At 43.4% G+C, this 23,307-nt stretch overlaps 1 protein-coding gene across 1 annotated transcript; it reads left to right on the top strand.

Annotated features, from left to right (window-relative positions):
* The first annotated feature begins 122 nt into the window (after window positions 1-122).
* Window positions 123-22,597, top strand: LOC121618455 (filamin-A-interacting protein 1-like). Its single transcript, XM_041953969.1, has 6 exons — window positions 123-242; window positions 10,804-11,098; window positions 11,547-11,723; window positions 11,983-12,161; window positions 18,244-21,049; window positions 21,940-22,597. The coding sequence occupies exons 2-6, from the start codon at window positions 10,811-10,813 to the stop codon at window positions 22,144-22,146; spliced, it is 3,657 nt and encodes a 1,218-aa protein (XP_041809903.1). The 5' UTR covers window positions 123-242; window positions 10,804-10,810; the 3' UTR covers window positions 22,147-22,597.
* The last annotated feature ends 710 nt before the right edge of the window (window positions 22,598-23,307 follow it).

Below are 23,307 nucleotides of genomic sequence, written 5' to 3'. Positions count from 1 at the left end.
AGGGAGGGAGGGTGAGAGAGAGGGAAGTTACAGTGCTCTGTTATTGCTCTCTACCATTCCCACTCTGACCTGAAGAAGTGAAAGAGAGAGAGAGAGAGCAGGGCTTGAGATGGCTCTTGGCACAGCTCAGTAGCCGGCACAAGAAGTGGACCACAGAGGCCAGAGGATATTAGTGGATACTTGACTGGATTACTCTTGGTGTGGCTACTAATTGCTTAAATCTGGGGACAACACAACAGCAGGTAAGTCAGTTTCTCCTCCTGAACGCATTCTCCATCAGAGAGCAACCAAAGAAAACCAAAATGTTGAGCTTATCAGCTGTTCTGCTTTCAGACTAAAACTCAGGAAATGGCTCATGGTGCTGCTACGTAGCTGTCATCAATTTGTGAAGCCAATAAAGGGCATTATTTGAGAGAAATCCACCCTCTTGGCTTAATCTGTGGTTAGAACTGCTCCGCACCATGTGAAAGAAACAACTCTTCCCAGAAGCTTACACTTAATTCAGCTCACTTTTTATACATGCAAATGACACAGATGTCCACATGTTGCATTAATCACTCGCCCGTCAGAAGACAAGAGGCTACTCTTGGTGCTGTTAATGGCAATACAGATTTGGCATTGTGACAGTGCATGCAGAAAAAGAGGGAATCATGAATCAAACATTTCTCAGTGACTTGCATCTTATAGTGCTGTATGAATGAGACCATTTAGTGTGAGCGCTTTTGTTCTCTGCATGTGGGAAGAGAAGCCCACGGCTTCAGCAGACGACAGGGGATGATGGCGCGCTGAGATTTTGAGAATGCAGGGGAAGGAGAAGTCATCCATCCATCGCGCAGAACTACGCACATCCAACTTCTCCCGCTGCCGCCAACTCCAACACCTCCGCAGCACCATGTAGCTCTTACTGCTTACTGTACGCACGAAAATCGCTAACACACACACAGACCACTGCTTCACATTGAGAAGCAGTGGTGTGTGAGGGCCTTCGCGAAGCTGCAGCAGGATGACATCTTTCATCCGGAATATTTATGGAGTGTAATGACGCCAAAATGAATTCCATTTCATCGGCATGAAGTCATTGGCCTTTCAGAGGAGACTCATGGCTCCTGCTAGCCGCTGTCCATTTGTCAAGACGCGCATCACCTTCCTCCATGAACCCAAAAGAAAATATGAAATGTGTCTCCCCCTCAGCGTGGGAATGTAACGCAGGTGTGGCTTACGCTGCTGTCAAAGATCCTCTCTGTCAATGTCCAGGGGCTCTGTGCAGCCTCACCCTCCTCTCTCTCCTGCCTCCCACCCTCTCCGGCCGATGTGGCCTCTGTGCGCTCAGTGATATCACGGCTGAAAACAGGACAAAGAGAGTGAGCGGGGAGATATAACTCATTAACATTGTTGCGCTTGTTCCAGCTTTATCTAAGATCATCCTCTCTGGCTCTGCACATGCAAAGGCTGTGGAGCTCAATCGGCCAAACGGCCACTCAGGAAAGGCAGATTTGTGAATGTTGAGCGGGCAGTTATCAGTCACAGGTTGTAAATGAGTCAGTCTTACTGTAAATCAATGATGCGGCCCCTGTTTAAACTGAAACCAAGCTGGATAAGCTTGGGTGCGTGCCAAAGCAGCGCAGATCTGAGATGCACTAAATGCGTCACCAGCTTACCTCATGACATTACTGTAGCTCTCTGTCACTCGAGTTGCTCAAATGCGGACGGTGACATACTGTAATCGAGCTGTGAGGTGCAGCATTAGCTTAGCTGAGAGGCACTCTGGGAATGTTTTAAACTTGGACAAGATTAGAGGCAATGCTGCGTTTTTGCATCGAGCGTGAAGCATGTTTTCGGACAACTGGTTGAGACACGGAAACTAAGAAGATGAATAGCCAATAAAAATGATTTGAAGGAGGAAAACTAAGTTATAAAGGAAACATTTTGAATGAGTAAGAATTGCAAGAACAAGACACCACGTCCTGAAGAGGAGTTGTGCCTCTTTCAAATGCATTACTTTCAGTTTTCTTTGACACCTTTACGGCCTCCTGCACACTATCAACTCGGTGACCCCATTCCTTCCTTGCAACGCACGTGTGTCTGTGCTTGCGTGTTGTACGTGCGTGTCCGTGGGTGCAAACGGGCTAATTCGTTTCAGGATACGTCCGTGTGCATGAACACAAACACAGCACAGCAGGAGGAGGAGGAGCTCTTCACTGCCAGTGGTCGGTGTCTTCCCCAATATGTCTGGCGGGCCTCAACAACAGCTGTCACTGACACATGCACAGCTCCAGTCGTATAAGGGCCTCTGGTCTTGAATTCCAAAAATGCAGTTCAGACACATTTGGATGTTTCACAGAACAGTGGTGCTTATAACTCATGTTCCCTCGGTTTAAAAATAAGTCCTTAAACTCCATAGCAACTCCAGATCTTCTGGAGATCATTTGATACGCAGTGAGCAAGATGGCACTGTAGATGACTTGTTGTTGACTGGTCCTGGATGTGTAATAATATTAGAACTAGTGAGGTCATTCATCCAGAGCACATACAGTAGGAATATCCCGAGTGTTGCAAATGTTTCAGGTTCATCAGAACTTAATAGGCTGTAGCTATTATCCTCTCTGTGTGTGTCTCTGTATGGTGATCTTAAAGCACATAAATCACAGGTTGCACTGTCGCATCTATCTCAGCAGGAAAAGCTTACTTTGGTTTGATGTATGAGACTTTGAAATTCCACAGAAGGGAAAGACTAGGCGACCTCTTTAGACAGCCCATGCTTTTCTTCTCTTATCCATGTTTGTTGAGGGGAAGTGACTTAACCGTGACTCTTCCAGTGAACCGGAGTGTGAAGATGACAAGCACCCAGAAATCTCATCTGTCCGGTGACGTCACCGAGGGGGGGGGGGGGGGGGGGGGTTGGCTCAGCCGGTGTTTGCTGAAAGCACCGAGATAAGGACGGCTGCCCTCTCTGTGGTTGATTGTCCCCTAGTGCTGAAGACCAAATATGACTCTGTAATTTCACACAGTTGTTAGTGAGACAGAATTCTCTAACCCAATGACATTTTATCCTCTACTGTATTTTTGTCCACACATGCAACAATCCGTTCATTGTTTTTATGATAACCACCTGTTTCTTTCTCTAAGAAAAAGGTAAACAACAGACAAAAGAGCACAGCCGTGATGGCGACGCAACACAATACAAATACTCACCTAACAAAACTGAAGTGGGTAGTCGTGGTGAAAGTTTGGAATAGTACGGTTAGCCAGATATTTCATTATCATTCCAAGCTTACCAGAATGTGACATGTTTACTGGCTCAGCTCCAAAACAAACTGACAATCACACACATATTTCAACCTTACAGAGATGTTAAGGTTAGGGTGGCAAGCATTTGACTTAGACGTCCAGCAGACTTACCAAAGCACTGGAGATGTGTTTGTCACCTCCTGACAAGTTCACTTTAAAAAAAAAAGACCCTCCTTTTGTCTTTGTTTTGGTCTCCACCACCTCCTAAGAAGAAATATGTGGGTCCTTAACCTGCCAGAGGTTTTTCGTCACCAATTAGTTGCTAACTTTCTAACATTTGGTGCAGGTTTTGCGTTGCAGTTGGCTTGTCAGTGTCTTGTAAAAGCAGTGAGACTGAACCATGCAGTAAAGTTTTGAAGCATGAAGTGCAATGTGGTCATAAACCAGTGCTTTTCCTGCTTGCTTTTTGACGAAGCAAGGAAAGCACAGGTGCAATTGTTTACATCAATTAATAACGACTGCATCCCATTTAGGCAAAACAGTTCCAGGTCCGATTATTCATTCAGGCTCACTGGACACCTTATGGAAGACAGCCTTCTTTAAAGTTGTTGGTTACACCTTTACTGCTATGACACCCTCAGATGTATGCAGTGTGAAATGACTGCTGGCTGTTGGCTCACTGCTAAAATCTATTTTACAAAATATGTAATGATTTGATTCAGTGTTGATATAAGAATATTGATGAATGAAACTTTAAGCTGGGGTTTCATCAGGGAAGAGTGTCCCGTCTCAATTATCTTAGATACCGTAGTTTTATTTTATCCAAAATTCATTTCTAGGTCTTGCATGGTCACCAGCAGAACCTTGTCTTAACACTCAGGGAGTTGTGTAACCTGGGAATAAAGAAAAAAAATGCAAAGAAAACCTGCTTTAATTGACGATGGCCATGCTTACTGCCACAAGATTTTATTAAGACCTCTATCTCTACCAGCCAATAAGAAGAAGAGTTAGGAGTTTGTACAGAAATTTTTAATATACAGTCTGTGGGCATGCCCTGTCAGTGACATTATATTATATGGACACGCCACAATGTCATGTGACAGTTTAACGTCCAAAAACTCTGTTAACTCTCAGGGTCGTAATGGTGCAAAGGTGCCGACGTACCTGCAGTGACAGAGTGTCTTCTGATTTATGAACTGCAAATGCAATTACTTGCCTCCAACGCAGGTGTGGCTATGGCATAACTTTGAGCAAAAAAAATCACAACGAATGCCTTTAATTGATTGAGACCTCAGCATTGGCCAACATTTCTACGGGCCTCAGAAGCTGGTAGTCAGAAAAAGTGATTAGTTCTTCCTCTGTGAAAATGGCTGACCCCGTGACATTGTACCATATCTTCATCCATATCTTCATCTATATGTTGTCTTGCTGTTTCTATTCGTGGAACAGCCAGAACTCGATCTCTTCCTTGATCTCCCTGGCATAAAGATGACACCCACCCATGCCATCGTCCTGGAAGGATCTGGTGCCTGATAAGTTTGACCATGGTTTTGGTTAACAGACACTCTCAACAGATTAAATAAATGCTGTTGCCATGGAAAGTGCTACAACATGTTTAACTCTTAGAAAGAACAGATGTGTTCATTTTTCCCATTGTGTATATTAAACTAATAAAGACAGATGGAGGTGAATCATGCCTTCCGGCAGCTGCACCCATGCATATGCTTGGAGTCAGTATGTCGCTGAGGAGCAGTGGGGCTGGCATGTTGTGTGACTGAACACAATATGCATCAAAGGCTCCCACACACATCAATATTCAATATGCATGTTTCAGCTTGTAAAGATTTACTGTTGCTCCTGCGCATCACATGAGTTCATGAAAGACTCAAAGTGAATATTTAACGAACTGCCACCGGCACAACATCATAAACATCATAAATATGTCAGAATTTATAAGTGACTGATTCAGGAACTGCCTCTGAGGACTTGTTTGTGAAGCATTAATGTGAGAACTTACGTGTGGAGAGGTTCCTGCATTCTTCTCACTTTGCTCTTTAGTGTAACCTTAACTGCTGAGTAGACTCCAGTGAGAGGATCAGGTTAATGTGACATCAGGAGAACACTACAAGATGAACCCACCGCTGACAGTTTGTTCCAGCGTGACATGCCAGCATTAGAGTTATTGTTGCTATGGAGGACGACAAGCTGTAAATGATGAAGTTTTATCCGTGGGGGCTCTTTGACAGTTCAATTTGGAGTTACTAGAAAGATTCTCCTGAAAAGTGGAATTTCATGGGAATGTGTGCAGGTCTGAGTCAGTGTTGCTGTCTGAACAGAAAGATCTTGTCATCCATCCCTGCTTACGCCTCTTGAACATGGCTGTTATGCAAAATCTGACCCCAGAGGTCACTGGCCGACCCGGCTGGAACACGCCGTCCATCAAACTCCTGGAACAGGCTGCAGCTTTGTACCCTCGCACGGGAAATAGGTGCTAGCAAAACTTTCAATATTAGAAGGATTGACTCGTAGCTTCGAATCTCATCCACGGCTACAGTTTTGATTGAAATTCCCATATCTTGGCGGGCTTCTGTGTTTTTCTTGTCAGGGCGGAAGAGCTCCTCAAGCGTACTGCATTTTATCAGTGTCCTCTGGCAGAACAAGTTGCCAAACGCTTGCATGCAAAGAACATTCCCCTCTCCTTATTTAGTCACATTGGGTTTGTGGTGTGAATATATCAAACTCGCTGAATCAAAAAAAATGACTTTTCCTATAGCATGTTCTTACATTATTTGCAGCTGCTCTCCTCATCCCTCATCTCTGGCAAATGAATTCTGCTGCAAGTCTGAATTTTATCACCAGACGTCTCCCCTTCCTCACTTCTCCTCTGTATTAGAATATCACAGACCAGCACAATGTTCAGCAGTATTATGACCTCCTTTCAGGAAATTAAATAAATGAATAACACAATATATAGGTCTAACTATTGTAGAGCTCGCTAAAGCTGATGTTCTTGCGAGTATTTTACAGCTCTGTAAGTGGAACATCTGCACGCAGAGGATATAAATCCAGACTTTATGGCCAAATTCACATTCATTGTTTTGTACTAATGAAGTCTTACAAAGTACCACAAAAACAACTTCAGCACAACTTTTTTGATAATCAATTAATAACTATTTATTGCTAATAGCTCTTCACATGTTTTGAAAATCCAGGGAGACATCTTCATATATCTTCTTTTGCCCAACCGACTGTCCAAAATCCAAAGATACTCCAGATAATACAGAAGACAAAAACCCAGCTGTTCTGCTACATTTGAGAAGCTGAAACTACAGAGCATTAGCCATTTTTGCTCAATTAAACAGCTGAAATGTTTCATCGATTTTCAGAACTGTTGCGGATGAATCCTCTGTTTCATTAAGTATTGTTCTAATTGTTTTAGTTCTCAAGCAGAGCGTTCATCGCTGATAATATGATGTTAATCTGGTCTGTTTACAGCCATCAAGGCTATTGATGAACACTATTTTTATGAATGAAATGCTTTGAGTAAATGGGATTTCAGAGCAAAGATAAAAGTCAGATAGTGAACATCAGTGATATTCACTAACTTGCTGACCACAGCCTAAATTTCATAGCCCCTTTTTTCACTTTGGAATGGAGGCATGTGTGTCGTTGGGACCTATTAATACTCCTATATGTGACAGCTGGGCTTGGCCAAACCGTGGGATAGATCTGGGGTCCCGCTTTAAATTTAGGCTCAGGCCTTGACTGGGACCTTGCTGGGTATTAGGCCACCCTTTTATATTAGAAGGCTCTATGGAATTGGATGCCGGGCAATCAGTAGCATCGCGGCGATGGTTTGGATGCCATAAATGTGCGCGGGCATTGTGACGAGTTGGCGCAGACCTCAGGGTAAAGACGTATTGTCTGACAGCCCTCCTTTATTTTCCGTAAAGACAACTGGGAATGCTGCATGTCAGACTGGAATGCAGGCCACGTGGATTTGGAATTCCCATTTGTTGCTCAGGAGAATTCACTACAATTAAGACTGCAGTGACTAGTCAAGGTGGATCAAACACTTGTCATCAATAGGCTTTGATGACAAGCACACTTTCATGACAAAGTCCTGTCAAACAAAGTCTCATCTTCAATAGGGCCCGAGAAATTGTCATATCTCCTAAAGCTGTCATGGAAGTGTTCTGTATGAAGCTGTGTAGCTTATGTCTGAATCCTTTCGAAGAAAGTTAAAGCTGCTACAATCAATATTTTCATATTAAAACTGGACCAGAGGACTATGTGTAATCTGAAAGGTCCTGCTCATAGGGACCAGCACACAGATAATTATCGCCCAGCTGAGGTTCTGTGAAGTGTTTTAGTGTCTTTCAGCAAATTGTTTTGGTTTAAAAGTTTGCAACTTTACTAGCTTGATTCACTCTCACAGTTCTCATCGACCTATTTTCTGGACGCAGCAGGCAGCTGTTCTGAGCTCTAAAGACCCATCATGAAATAAAAAAAAAACTACATTAGATTAGATTAGATTAGATTGGATTAGGTTAGATTGGATTAAATTAAATTAGATTAGCCTTTATTGTTTCCCCTAGGAGAGGTTTGTCTCGGGCATTTGAGAGCAGCTAGCATACCGCATCACGCCCACACATACTCCAGCAACGTCTGGTCGACAAAGTTTAGCAGCTGATGCATTTCATGGAGCGTTTGGCAGCTAAAGAGGCAGATATTTCCCTCAGGAGTTGGAGACCAAACCAGAGCTTAAAGGAAAACTCCTGCATGTGTCGGAGTTTCTGACAATCGTCCCGTCACCACAGGAAGCTCAGCGTGAAGCGAAATGTGCTCATTCAGAGCCAAGCCGATTAAAAGGGTGTTAATGTAAACAAGTGAACAGCTTTTGTCACAGAGATATCAGCTTATCCACTGCTGAGGGGAAACTCTCTCCAAGTTCAGACCCTCTGCAATAAATCAAAAGCAATGTTTGAGTGTTGATGTGAGCAGTTTGTTGGAGAGAAGGTGTTTTTCTGTGGGAACCGCCTTCACTTTTTAATACACTGGCATCGCTCAGTTTAGCACATTTAGATGGCGAGTTTCTTCATGTTTACTGACTTGCTTTTAAAAAAGCTCTTTTTATTTGAACACCTTCCAGTCATTTAGCTCCCAGCTGTAACGACACACACTCCCACACTCTCCTGCCTGCTCGCTTGACCGGGAGTGACACCGCAAAACGAGGTGAGCGGTTACAGTAGCTCCTCATGGCATCAGCCCAGAAATTAAAAATAAACCGCAGAGCGCCCAACTCAGCGTCAACCATTTTGTCTCGTTTAGGACCTCTGCCCGAGTCATTTATAGCGCTGCACATGTTTCTATGCCTTCATGCTCGTGCCCCAGCGATGCCTGTTTTAATGCCCTCCACCAGTGGGCATTTCTCTGCTCATTCAAACTCTTTGGCACTGCTTGAATGGTGGGATGAACACTGTAGGCACTTGTGTGTGTGTGTGCTGCTCTGCTGCTCATTTGACTCAATGATAGTGAGGCCACAGCTGAAACTAATAGCTGCGGACAGCAACGAAGGCACTGCTATTAATTTCCAGTTAAGAACCAGCTCTGCTTGGAGCCAATGTGCACTCACTGAACTCCCACGACTAAAATAAGGAATGTGGTTGGTTTTGTCAGGTTTCTTTCTTTTTCTGCTTGTAGCGAGAGATGCATTCGCTGTTATCTTGCACTCTTCCCTCGCTGGGTCATTTTCCTGGAATCAGGTGGGATTCAAAGAGATTCGTTTCAAGCGTCATTAGAATTCACTGCAGTCTTGACTTCGCTCGCCGCTATTACGGAAGATAAACATTTCTCTTGATGTGAACCGAAACCTTTTATAGGCTCGCCTGCAGAAAGTCTAATCCCTCTTCTATAACAGCCCATTCGCTTTCATCTCCTTGTTTTAATCTAGTCAGACTGATTCAGCTGATGTTCTTGAGCCTTGAGTTTTCAGATCTCAAATCTCAAAGAGATTATCTGGACATAGTTGTGTTTGCACACATATTGCCCCATGTATGTTCAGCGTGTGTGTGTACGGTTTACGTGTTTCGTGTGTGCTATTACATGCACCAAATCCTGCGCCTGAGCAAGAATTCATAACATCTTGGCGAGCTTACTCAGAATGTTTCAACAGCATGATTCAGAGGTCAGGGTGCTATGACATCACTAGGGTGCTAGGGTGGGGATTTTGGGGCCCGGGGGCATTTTCTGTTTGTAATTATAAAGTGCTGGTGATGTCATCTGAAATTGATCACTTGCTCAGTGTCCTTAAATTGTTGTTAGGGAGCTTAAACAAACAAATGCCTGCGCAAACATACGCTTTAGCACATTCACAAAGAGAGGCGAACGCACCTTCTTGCTCTTTGACCATTTATTGCACTCATTCCCAAGCAGGGCTACTTTTTTTTTAAATGCGTTTCCACACATTTGTGTTACGGAGGAAAATAAACAGCCAAATAGGATAAAGAGCTGGTGTGATGCTGATTTCTCTGCATTATCCAGTAATCTACCGGTTATGATGACACTCCAGCCACCGAGCTGAGGCAGCTGTGACACCTGAACACCACCTGTTGCCATTGAGAATGCATGAAAACTAGCAAGCGAGCAGAGAAGTTAAACAGTTGTCTAAAAGTAATGGATAAATAGTTGAAATAGATGTCTAACTGTATAAAAAATTATTGTAATAAAATCCACTTTTATATTTGTAATAGTGTTAAAATGTCCACTTATTTATTTCAGACAAAGAAGGTGAGAACCAGTGGAACAGTGCAGCAAGCAAGTGAACAATACATGCATGTACTAACTCAGCGTTATTCTCCCATTGTATGTTTAAGTAATCAAGGCTACGAAAACGAGCGTGCTACAGGCCACCCCAGCATGACTTGCGTCGTTACAAATGATTCATGTAGTGGAATTAAATTTAGAGTCTGTCATCAACGGATTTATTTTCAGGATCTGGTTAAAATGTTTGAGTCAGACTTTTAATGTCAGCAGAGAAGGTTAAAGCACCCAAGAGTGCCACAAACGCGCTTCCAGTCCGTCAACACTCAGCGTGAGATACACAACCCTTGTGAGAGAGAGCGGGACGTGTCGGGAATGCACCAGCCGCCGTGCAACACGTACACAGCGCCGGATCATTATGGATCTTTATTCCAGATCAGGAATTACAGATGCGAGCGTCATTCAGGTGTAACCCTGTGTGTTTACAGTGTGTTTGTGCAGTGTGCATGTCATTAGGTGAAACTGGGTCACTAAAGCAGTGAACGGGAAGTAGAGCTATGAGGAAATGGTATCAAGGCCTGAAGTTCACTGTAAATTATATTACACTTTACAATTAAGACAATGTTTGTATCAAGCATTACAGTGGACAGATATTTTACAGGACAGCAGCTGAAACTAAAACTACCAAAGCATGACAGGAAAGTAACAAACTGTGCCAAAAAACCCCCAACAACAACAACAACAACAACAACAATGGTATTATTTTTATTAGTACTATTCTTTTAAAAACTGTTTCCTCTGTTCTTGTTGCAGGTAGAACATGAGGTCCAAAAGCAGTGGGGTGGAGAGCCCGGCTGATGGGGTTCTCGGGGTTCCACAAGGTGACCATGGCATCAGCCAAGAACGGGAAGTGGCTCTGCCCGTGAAGAGCCTGATGGCCAAAGTTCAGCAGAAGGAGGGTGAGGATAAGGTGGAGGTTGAGGTCATCTCTGACAAAGAGAAGCTGCTGATTGATTCCCCTGAGGTTGCAGACAAAACAGAGGGCATCATGGATCTGTCCAAAGAGGATCTGCTGAGACTGCTGGGCATCATGGAAGGAGAGGTTCAGGTGGGTTGGGTGTTGCTTTCCATTGTATTTGGCAAAATCTGTTTGAGCTTTTATCTACAGTGTGTGCAATAATGAAGCAAAAAACAAAACAAACAAACAAACAAAAAACATACCATAAGGTAACACAAAGTTTGAATGGAAAGTGCATGCTGCCATCAGATTGAGTTGGCCTGCGAGTTTTTGCACAATAGCTCTATCTTGTGGTTGGAAATGGCAGTTTAACATGCAAGAGAAAACGTGCTATCTGTGTTTTGGAGATATGTGGAATCCGTTGAAGAAATGCCACAAATGTTTCAACACCCTAAAACATATTGTACTGTATCCAGAGACATTTTAGCAAAATGCCACATTCTGTCCATCTGTTTGAACAGGTGTCCAGATGGAGTGAACAGGCACTCCTCCTCTTCAAGTCATAGCACGCTGTATGTATCTCTATATGTGCTTTCAGGCCAGAGAAGATGTTATCTCCATGCTAAAGTCCAAACCGACTGTCCCAGAGGTCCTTGAATCCCGTTATGGCTCTGTGGCCCCTGGTTCGGCCCTCCAGGCCCTGCAGAGGGACGGCTTCATCGCTGGCACCGAGCCGCACAGCAGCCGCAGTGTCTACCAAAAGCCTATGGTTGAGGTCAGTTAGCAGCTGCCAGTCACAACAATGTTTCTGTTCAGGCCATTTAAAAGATCTTTTTTTTTTTTTACCCACGATGCTTTGGTGTGATTTGAGCTGTATGAAAAGGTATTACTACTTTACCAAATATTTGTTGGAAGTGTAAACGTTTTTCTTTTGCAACCTATATAATGTTTGTCAATTACATGCCAAAAACAAGCTGTATAAATTTTTGCATGTACTTGCGTGTTTTCCCCGTGTGGATGTGATCGTGTGTCAGCTGGAGCGTCTGCAGGAGAAGCACAAAGAGACGTACAGGAGGATGCTGGGTCAGCTGCTGCTCGCAGAGAAGTGCCACCGGCGCACCGTCCACGAGCTGGACACGGAGAAACGCAAACACGCAGACTACATGAACAAGAGTGACGACTTCACCAACCTGCTGGAGCAGGAGAGAGAGAGGTGAGGAGAGACAGTGGGAGCATGAAAGTGCCACTCCATTAAGATGATAGAGCAAAGTCCCTGCAGCAGATTTCATTCCAGATCTAAAAGCTAAATTTCTCTGGACATAATGTCCCGTCAAGGAAAAGATGTTGTTATTTGGTAAGAATAATAAATGTTATTTTATTTGCTTTTATTTTATGGATTTGGAAGAACAGAAAAATGTCCATTAGTGACAGAAAAGAAAAAATGAAGCAAGAAAGGAAAAGAAAGCTTTAACCTATACACACAAAATACATGCATGTGTTCACAATAAAATACAGATTTTTGTCCAGAGCATTTATGTAAAACAAATCAAAATACATTAAGATTCAGAAAACTGGCAGTTTTTATATACCTATATATATACTTTCATCCTGGATTGTAATTTTCTGGTGTTGAAAGAAGATAACATTTATTTTATAAACAGTGTAAGTGGTACCATAAGGCAATATTTAATGCCAATTTTAGTATAGAATTTTAGTAAAACAAGCAGTATATGTTTTGCATGTGGGAAAGTTGTTGGCAGTAAAAGAAAGACGCTGATAGAGTAATGTTGAAGGGGAAACAGGTGAAACAGGGGTGGTGGGCAGGGGACTGCAGAGAGAGAGGAGGGAGAAACTGAAAACACAAATTAGAGCTAACAAGGTTTATAAAACCAGTGTGGGATAGATAAAGTGTAAGAGGATCCAAGGACAGATGAACAATGAAGAAAATGGGAAAGATGGCCTCATCGGCCAAGTGAGTCACAATAGAGAGGAGAGGAGAGGAGAGGAGAGGAGAAGAGAGGAGAGGAGAGGGGAGGAGAGGATGGGGAGGGAGGAGAGGAGAGGAGAGGGGAAGAGAGGAGAGGAGAGGAGAGGTGAGGAGAGGAGAGGAGAGGAAAGGTGAGGAGAGTGGAGGGAGGAGAGGAGAGGATAGGGGAAGAGAGGAGAGGATGGGGAGGGAGGAGAGGAGAGGAGAGGGGGAGCTGGTTACTAAATGATAACCTCTCATACCTTTGTTTGACAGTTGGAGGTACAGCGCTTGCGGAAGAGAGGGGGGAGGTGGAGTGGAACTTATAGGCGAGGAAGGGGTCAGGCTCTTTGCTGTGGGAAAGAGGGAGACCAGGGGCAGAGAGGGGAGGAGACGAGGCCACTTGGTGGAGGGACAGGAGGAGAGACAAGTGAAGGAAAAAAGGGCTTTGAGAGGAGCAAATCTCCCATGACATCATCTGTGAAATGAGGTCATGGCTGAGGTTGCGACCCGGCTTGTTGGTCAAGAGGAGACAAGGCATGAGAGGTTGGGTGGAGAGGGATGAGGGTCTCCAACATCAGAGGAGGGATGGTTACATCACGTGTGTGTGTGTGTGTGTGTGTGTGTGTGTGTGGAGGGCCTCACAACCTTGGTTGAGTGTGTAGATGTGCCCTGAATGAGGCCCTACTAATTAACATACTCACAGATGAAAGATTTTAATTGGCTGCTGCATGTTGGGGAATGTGTTTTGTTGCAATTCACATGACATATCATTGTCCATTCTCACAGAATAAGCCGAGAGATGCATGTTTTATGCACAACTGTCCATGTAAGCTAATATGTTGGTTGCTATGCATATTAGCATTAGTAGTGTGCCATCGGGCTTGATAGCATGTGTGCAGGAGAGAGAGCACCTGTAATGTACTGTACAGTATATATATACATTTATATACAGAGGCCTACATATATACATATAGTCAGTCATCTGTCCAGCAGACTAGATCACTTAGAAGCAACATTTCACAAACTGTAAAAACTTCAAACAGTTCATTTGCAGCACTGACCTAGCAGAGGCACTGGCAACCTCTCTTCCTTGAGCTTTTACTGCAGGACACAGGAAACAGACCATGGAAGCTAAATCACAGTCATGACAGCTGAGTTGCCATCTCACACTGAGGGGAAGGATGGGAAACGAGCAGCAGACCTCAGCTCAGTATTATAGCTGCTCCTTCGGCTGGTTTCATGTGACATGGAAAGAGGGCAGTCATGATTCAAAACATTTCAATGAAGAATTTGTTCTCGATTGTAAATCAATGTGCGCACATACTTAAATTAACTTATCTAGAGTTAATTAGGGTGCTTATGATTTATGTGGAGTTTATAGGCCAAGTGTCTCGGCAGCTCACACAGTTTGGGTTTTGGAGGGCTGGATACAGCACACTTCTGTAAGGCTGCTGCAGATGTTGTGTGGCTGATATTCTTCTGAACTAGACTCCAAAGCATATCTAACCTGAAGCTTTGATGTAGAGACACATTTGTGCATCTTAACATTTTAACAAAAGTGGTGTACAGGTGTGCCATTAGGAGGAAGTGAATAGGATCATCTATAGCAGCTCTGTAAGGTGTTGCTTACAGAAGCACAGCAGTGCTTTCAAGCCAACTGCTAATGTGGAACGTGCTAACATATTCACGGTGACAATGCCAACATGCTGAGGTTTCATAGATATGATATTTACTATGTTACTCTGTTTTTTTTCTTAATTTAGCATGTTAACATGCTAACATTTGCAAATTAAAACTAACCACCACCTGGTGCTGATGTGTCTTACTTTGTTATAAACGTGTTTGACAAATGCAAATTTTGACCTGATGCTGGCACTAGGTGTACCTTTAAATACTGGGAACACTAAGCCTTAATTTTGAAGCACATGGCACAAATAAGTGAACTACCACTTTAACTTTCTATCACTTGATCCTTGGTTTGCATGCAAGAAGAGGTGACCTCCTTCTTGTGCCAGGTAGTTTCCAGCAGGTTCCTTGGCTCATGCTCAAGCCTCTGTCATCACAGAGAGAGTGAAGGGGATGAACTCGGCCAGGTCTTGATCTGTTAGCACCTGCAGAACCCAGATTCCTCTATCTGTTGCTGTAGATGGACACAACACTGACTTAGAGCCATGAAAACAGACAGAAGCAGAAATTGATGGAACCATGACACCATGGATTGATGTATGAGTTGACACCAATGCGCAAAATAAAACAGATGATAACATTACTTCCTTTGCACAGGTACATTAGCGCCTAAGCAGAAGCATGCACATACCTGCCATGTCTGGTACTGCTCTGTTTTGAAATTCACTCTTTCAGGTGAGATGGAAGCATGTCATCATCTCATCTTCATCAGTGTGATCTCCTCCAGTCATCTAGGTGAGATTGATGCGAGGAAGTCAAAGGTCTTGTGCCAAACATCTGCAGGAATGCAGAGGATGGGCACAGGAGAGACAGTTTCTGACTGGTAGCCATCAGCCATTAACACCCTCTCCGACAAGAGAGCAATTCAGACGTCAAGTTTAAATATTTAAGTGGCACGGTGGAATGTGTAATGATTAACAGAAGAAAAGACTCCCATTCGTGAAGGGAGTTTCAAAGAGTGCAAAGTCACGCACACAAAGTGAAATCGCATCTTAAAGCCTTACAACAAAGCCCTCACATTATTCAACCATCTGTCATCAGGCCGTGTACATGCATTCTGTGCAGACCTTTTGTGGTTGTCTTTAAATGGTCCGGTCTACACTTTGCTTCTGATTTTGCTCTTTTAGCACCACATCAGTCTTCCACTGTACACTATCGCTGACTATCTTAACAGTCAATGCCTTTTCTCTGTCAAGAGAGGCCATTACTTGTACAACACAGTGTTTTGACAGCTTTTTGGCAGTTCATGTCTGCTTCAGTCCTCAGGCGCAGAAGGGCTGCAGTGCCTCTGAGGAAAATTCCCCAGGAAGCATGGGATGAGATGAAAAAAAGAGTTCTCTTGTGGTGGTTGGCTTGTGGATCGCACCTGTGTATTTGCTTAAGAAATGTGTTTTTACTTCTTTCACACACACACCCACACACTAAGAAATCTTAAGCCTAATTAATACAACTTTCTTAAACCTCCAATCCACTTGAAAATGTTAAAACTAAGAAGAAACACATGCACTTAATGTACAAACTTACAAGAGCATGTATCTTAAGAAAGGTCTGTGTTTCTTCTTAAGCTTTTAGAATCACAGCTTTAAGGCAAGCATTTATATTTGCCACTTAGGACTGAATACAATGTACACAGTCAATCTGTCCATACAGTTATTCCTTCCTTAGCAACAGAGCACAGCCCTCCAAAACTCAACTATGGGTCTTACATGACTTGATCACTGGAGCCAAATACCACTGACATCATGACTTTGACCTTTCTGTGAAAGTAATTTTAGAGTGCCAATTTCTAGGCTATCAACGACATCTGACTGTGTAAGCATGAATTTTAAGAGATGCACTCTGACATCTGGATAGCTTCTTTGTACAGTAGCCAGACCCACTAATTCCACTTGGCAATGAAGGCTGCTGGTAATATGAATCAATGTAGATGTTTACTGACATTTAGAAACTGATAATTAACATTCAGAGATTCGAACTGAATTCATTTGCAGAGATGTGGGGTTTGTTGTAAGACTGAACGCATCTACACAGCTTCATGCTAAAGTCAGAGTACAGCACTTCATAAACCCATTGTCATGGTCACGTATCCTCCCAGATCTTCCTCACCTCAAGGGAGACATCCAACTCATCTATATCTGGTTTCCTCATCACGTGCAGACTTTGCAAGGAACCCAGTTCAAGTCCAGCTCCCCCTCAAGTGGAACTACAGCAGACATTCTCTCCTGTCTCCTGTACCAGTGAGATTATGGCCTCGGGTCTGCAGGGGCAATATCCTGTGCACTTTGGAAACTGGAGTTAGAGTTTAATTTGCACCAAACTTGCACTGAACCTGATTTTGTCTGAGAAAGTGTTGCTATTTCTTCATTTTTGTCATACTTTCGTAAACTTTCTTTAAAAAGTCTTCAGCTTTGTTGTTTTCCCTCAAACATGCATATTTTATGAAAATTTGGGAGAGATTTGCAGAACACTCCTCCTGTGGCAAAGGTCCCGCCCCCTTCACAGTGTCCACAGCAGAGCAGCACACACACTCTCACACACACATTACTGCCTTATATGGATGAGGTGACATCACTCACTAGAGGTCCAGTGGTGCTCCACTGTATTTATCCACCTTTCATTGTCCTGATAACATGCTTGGAATGTGACGGTGGAAGATCTATCGAAAAGGAGGCCCTGGCTACTTCTTATGCATTCTCAGTGGATTTTGTATAATGCCAAACAATGTTAATGTGCTGACTGTAGAGCATCCATAGTAGGTAAGTTTTAAATGGGGTTTGTTGTAAAGTTTCTGAGATGTTGTGACATCATCCACTATAGAGGACATAGTTTGAATTCGGCTAATTTCAAACATTTAGAGGTTGTTTAAACTGTAGATGCGCATCTCTCACTGGCACATCGTCCTTGCTGTACTGGTGCCTGTATTAATTTGGTTTCTTTTGCAATGCAAAAATGTTCCGGTGGAATATTGTATTACTGTGTCCCTGGGATTGTACAAGGGGACGATGCAGCTTTGCATTCAGTCTGCTTTGCATGTATTTTGTTGGAGCCGGAGATGAGAATGAGCATGAGCAGCATAGAAAGAAGCAAAGAGAAAAGAAGACCGCTTGGTGAGGGGGTGTTAGTTACACTTTCACCAGCAGTTTGTGTTCTTAGTCTCTATCCCAACAACAGGGATGAAAACTGCAGGAGGGTTTGGGAGTTGTAGTCTAGATTTTTGACAGTTTCCCCACTTTATCTTATTGCTTGTTCTGCACAGTAGAAAACATCTGTGATCTTTCTTTTATTGCACAACATACAGTACATGATCAGTTTTTCTATCAAATTCTGTTTTTGTCTCATTCAGATATGGCTTCATGTGATAATTTCAGCACAAATATAATATTTTGCATGATAGTTAAAATATGTTTCATGAAAACTTGAATCTTGGGGATTGTGAATGTGTGTTTTGATAATTTCTATAAAGCAAGAACCCTTTACACTCACACTAGTCTGAATAGACTCGGGATTTTTAAATGCTGACATTAATAATACAAAGAATACAATACAATACAAATTATTCACATTCTGTGACACAGTTGCAAACTTTGAAACCAATAAAACACCGAACACATTGCCTTTGTTTTTCCCCTTCACATTTTAGATTGAAGAGGTTGCTTGAGAACGAGAAGGCTTACCAGGTAAGAAAGGAGAAGGAGCACTCTAAACGTCTGGCCAAGGTGCAAGAGGAGTTGGTCAAGCTGAAGTCCTTTGCCCTGATGTTGGTCAATGAGCGTCAGCAGCACCTGGAGCAAATGGACCAACAGAGCCAGCGAGTCCAGGAACTCAGCCAGCAGCTCCAGCAGCGAGAGCAGGCACTGAGTGAGGCTAAGGAGCGTGCTCAGGAGGATGGCCACAGGGTGCTGAGCCTGGAGGCTGAGCTTAAAGAGAAATCTGCCAAACTCACCCAACAACACGAGGAGATGACTGCCAAGCTGGCCGGTCAGGAGATCCACAACCGTCAACTCAATGCCAAACTTTTAGGGCTTACGCATCAAGTAGAGGAGCTAGAGGAGAGCAACATGGCTTTGAAGAAGTCCGAGGAGGAACTGCAGGAGCTGAGGGAGAAGATCGGCAAAGGGGAGTGTGGTAACTCCAACTTGATTGCTGAGTTGGAGAACTTACGCAAACGGGTGCTGGAAATGGAGGGAAAGGATGAGGAGATTACCAAGACTGAAAATCAGTGTAAGGAGCTCAGAAAGAGGCTACAAGAGGAGGACAGTAAGAGTAAAGACCTCAGGCTAGAAGTGGAGAAGCTCCAGAAAAGAATGATGGAGTTAGAGAAACTTGAGGGGGCCTTCAGCATTAGCAAGGCTGAGTGTTCACAGTTACACACCGCTCTAGAGAGAGAGAAAGGCCTGACCAAAGAGCTCTCGGATGAAGTCGTAGCTCTCAGGATTCGTATGAAAGAGCTTGAGTCTTCTGAACTCAAGTTAGAAAAGTCTGAGCTGAGCCTTAAGGATGACTTGAGCAAGCTGAAGTCACTGACAGTTGCTTTGATGGAGGAACGAAAGACACTGATGGAAAGAATGAAGTCAGATGAGAAGAAGAAGGAGGATTTGAGTACAATGGTCAAAGCTGAGGAGGGTAAAGTTATGGAGGTGACTGAAAAATTGATAGAGGAAAGCAAAAAGCTCTTGAAATTGAAATCCGAGATGGAGACCAAAGTAGAGACTCTAACCATAGAAAAGGGCGAGCTAAGCACTAAGTTAGCCTACGAAATCGATAAAACTAAGGATCTTAATTCTAAGGTCAGTCAAATGAAAAAACGCTTAGATGGGTTTGAGCAAGCAGAAAAGCTGTCGGTGAAGAACTCAGTGACATGTGAACTGGGAAGAATGTCTGACCCTGTTAAAAGGGAAGATAACAAAGTTAAGGAACTGACATTTGAAATTGAGCGCCTCAAAAATCGCCTCAAACAACTTGAAGTAGTTGAGGGAGATTTGATCAAGACAGAGGACCAGTACGACATGTTGGAGAAAAGGTTCATGACTGAGCAAGACAAAGCCAACATTCTTTCCCAACAGGTGGAGGAAATGAGGAGTCAGATAGCGCGAAACAAAGCAATTGAGAAAGGAGAGGAGGAAAGCCATGAAGAAGACCTCCGACAACAATGCAAGAGAGAGGAGGTCAAAACCAGGGAGCTGCAGGCTGATGTCATAGCCCTCAAGGAGAAGATCCATGAACTGATGCACAAGGAAGACCAACTTTCTCAGCTCCAAGTGGACTACTCTATCCTGCAGCAGAGATTCTTGGAAGAGGAGGAGAAAGCTAAGAACATGGGCACTGAAGTTTTCCATCTCACCAAAGAACTGGAGATAGCAAAGCGTCATAGTCGAGCACTGAGGCCCACTTTGAATGGGAGGAGAATGGTGGACGTTGCTGTGACATCCACTGGAGTGCAGACAGAGGCACTGTCTGCTGGACCGACAGAAGAGGACACCCCAGCTGGGTTTATCAGGAAGTCCGTTCAAGAAGAGAATCACGTCATGAGCAACTTCAGGCAGAAGTGCCTGAAGAAGCCAACAGAGAAGAGTGGCATTGAGCGTTGCCCTTCATCTAGTAGCGACCTAGGCATGAAGAAATCCTGGATTCCCTGGATGAGGAAGAAGGACAACACCCCTCAAGAGACCAACTTGGAAAAATCTCTGCACATTAATGGAAATAACTTGCCTTCTGAACTGACCATGCCCCAAAAGCAAGGGCAGCCTTTACATATCCGAGTAACACCAGACCATCAAAACAACATGGCCACTCTTGAGATCAGCAGCCCCACTGCTGAGGACTTTTTCTCTAGCTCAGCTCCCCTGAGCCCCAACCCATCTCAACCTAAATCCAGAATCACGATCATTCCCACCTACTCTGCTCCAACCCACAAGAGAAAGTCCACCACTGGACCTCAAGGCCCTGAAAGAGCCAAGTCTCCAGTCACCATCACAACGATATCCAGAGCCAAATCTCCAGAAAGCAGCCGAGCTCCACCCTCTGCCTCAGGAAGGCCATTGTCCCCTGTCTCTATTATGACAGTGAGCACTGCCATAGTGCCTGAAGCATCTGCTTCCCCAGAACCCCAGGAGATGACCATGGGCCGAGCTGTGTTCAAGGTTACCCCTGAGAAGCAGATGGTCCCAATGCCTATACGGAAGGGCCACAACAACGCTAGCATCATCACCACCACTGACGATAACAAAATCCACATTCATCTAGGCAATAGCATCACCCCAAAGATGGTAGTCAGGCCGGTGGCTGCTGTGACGGAGGGCAAGGAAATGACATTATCAACCGGGACAGTTTTACGCTCTCCCCGCCAAATCACCACCACTGCTACCAGGAGCACACAGAGCAAAGTGATGAGCAGTATCACAATTTCCCCTGTTACATCCCCCACCTCCAAACCCGCACAAAGCATGGTAAGTTTCGGTTAAAGGTTCTGTTCATTCCATTCACCTCCATTGCATTGACTTATTCAATTTTTGTTTGGAATTTGTTAAATACAATGCTATAGTCAGCAGCCAATTAGCTTAAAGACAAACAGCTGAACCAGCATGCCTGGATCTGTAAAAAAGTAACAAAATATACCAACTAGCAGCAACTTGTGAAGAAAGGAGTGACGTGAGGGGTATTCAGCAGGTTGCAATCTGCATCCTCACCCCTAGGTGCCACTAAATCCTACACACTGGTTCTTTAAGATGTGTGAAGTCTTTTCTTCATCGTCTGACAATGCTTTCATATTCTATACAAACATGCAGTGTGAGTTCGTAAGGTGATTATCTTCACTCACTGCTTCGTCTCACACTGCTAAGAATGTTAGCTGAAGCAACACTGTGTTGGTGTTTCAATGGACCTTATAATATGCTCTTTGTGGATCAGATGGATAGCGTGACAGCAATGGCCCTATGGGCAGGCCTCGGAGCAGCAGAGCTAATGATGTGGCATTTTGCCACTTCGCTACAGTCATGCTGTAATTTATAGTTGTTGCTCGGTGTTTACATTCACAAACAGCTATGTAGGGCTCAGTGCCCTCTGGCTGACAAAAAACAGTCTTTCACCAGCAACAGCACACTGATGCATAGCCTTGGCAATGGCTCACGCATTGGCACTGAAGTGAGAGAATGAATAAATATTTACATTTTTCTTTCACACAGTTCCTAGAGCACATATGATCAGTTACATTGTTTATAAATTACCTTTTTCCTGTGATAGCTTTTGCCTCTTTTCCACTCTTTATGCTCCCTCAAGTGCTGCCCTCTCTTCTTTCTCCTGCCTGAGAAACTGTACTCTCTCTCCCCATTGTCAACAGACTGGGCACGATGCCCAGCCACCTCGCACAGGGCTGACCCGCATCCCAATGTCCAAGAGCCTGAAGACAGGGAAGGCTGTGCTGGGATCCCTGGGGATCTCGGGTGGAGTGAAGCTGGAGTCACGAGCTGAGAGTCAGTCTATGAGGATAGAAGTTAAAAAATCCACTGTGAATAGCAATATTTCCCAAAATGGAGGAAAAGCCTGATTTGCATAATATAGTATCAACAAAATGCTTTTGTTTGGGCATATCTAAAAATGGTGCTTCAGAGAGACAAAGACAACACTCAGAGAAAAAAGCTCTGATGTCCCTATACAACGTAGCTAGACATTACAAGGCACAGAGGCATTTACTTGCAATCAAATAAGCCATTAATTTCTCATGTTTGTAAAGTCTTTTGTACTTCCCATATCCATTTCTGCCGTTTAGATAGAAACACATTTACTGTATTTATAGTGTGTATTGTGATGGGCATTTGGGTTAAATATTATATCAGGCTACTAACTGCTTCTTGCTTTGCGTGGTTGTCTCAAATATAAGGAGTTTGTTGATAATATTTTATAAGGACACATTATAAGTCAAAATACTTGTTTTCGTGTAAATGATGTTCATTTTTTCTTCAAAGGATTTGTACTGAAAAGTATTTTAAATAAATGTGATTTCAAAAGCATTGTGACACGCTCATTTCTGTAACACAAATATGCAGTGAAGACAAGAGAGGCTTGGTTCAACTTTGCAAACAGGCCAGATCTAGTGCATAGGACTGTTTCATTTGTGTGCTTATCGTAAGTCACGCTTTCACAACATTACATCGCCAGCACTCTCGAAATGTGCCCAGCAGGGCCTAGTCTCGACTCTACACGGGAGCAAGGAAGTTGTTAAACATGAGTTTTATCTTGCTACTTCGATATATTGAAGCAATTAATCTCAATGTACTCACTTAAATTCATGATTTTCAGCAAATTTAATTTGTGATGAGGTTTAACTATTATGCTTGTATACAGGAGCAAAGAAAGGCCACAGTAATCCTATATTTATGTCAAGACATTGATACAGCACATTAAAAACAACAGCTGCTGACCAATGTGCTTCACAGAGAACTTTCAGATTCAGATTTCAATTTAATAACAAAACAAATAGATAAATAACTGATGAGATTAAAACAACTGTATTGTTATTATAACTAAGGGGACTCATATATTGTTGTGTTTAAATATCACTGAATATATCATAAAAAGTAAAAATTTCAGTTTATGCTTAAAAAACCATCTATCTGCATGTATGTGAATTTCCTCTTTAAAGATTCCAGAAGGTGATTTTAGCATCATATTCTAAGTTAATTTAAACACAAGATACTTGTGCTCAAAA

Source organism: Chelmon rostratus, chromosome 15 (assembly GCF_017976325.1).
Source record: "Chelmon rostratus isolate fCheRos1 chromosome 15, fCheRos1.pri, whole genome shotgun sequence".
In the NCBI taxonomy this organism is placed as follows: domain Eukaryota; kingdom Metazoa; phylum Chordata; class Actinopteri; order Chaetodontiformes; family Chaetodontidae; genus Chelmon; species Chelmon rostratus.
This window is presented reverse-complemented; position numbering and strand designations above follow the sequence as displayed.

What these genes read in the sequence shown, in the direction of transcription:
- LOC121618455 (XM_041953969.1), top strand. Translation starts at nt 10,811, where the DNA reads ATGAGGTCCAAAAGCAGTGGGGTGGAGAGCCCGGCTGATGGGGTTCTC. An exon ending in TCATGGAAGGAGAGGTTCAG is followed by an intron (nt 11,099 to 11,546) that starts GTGGGTTGGGTG and finishes ATGTGCTTTCAG; the next exon opens with GCCAGAGAAGATGTTATCTC. An exon ending in CTGGAGCAGGAGAGAGAGAG is followed by an intron (nt 12,162 to 18,243) that starts GTGAGGAGAGAC and finishes TTCACATTTTAG; the next exon opens with ATTGAAGAGGTTGCTTGAGA.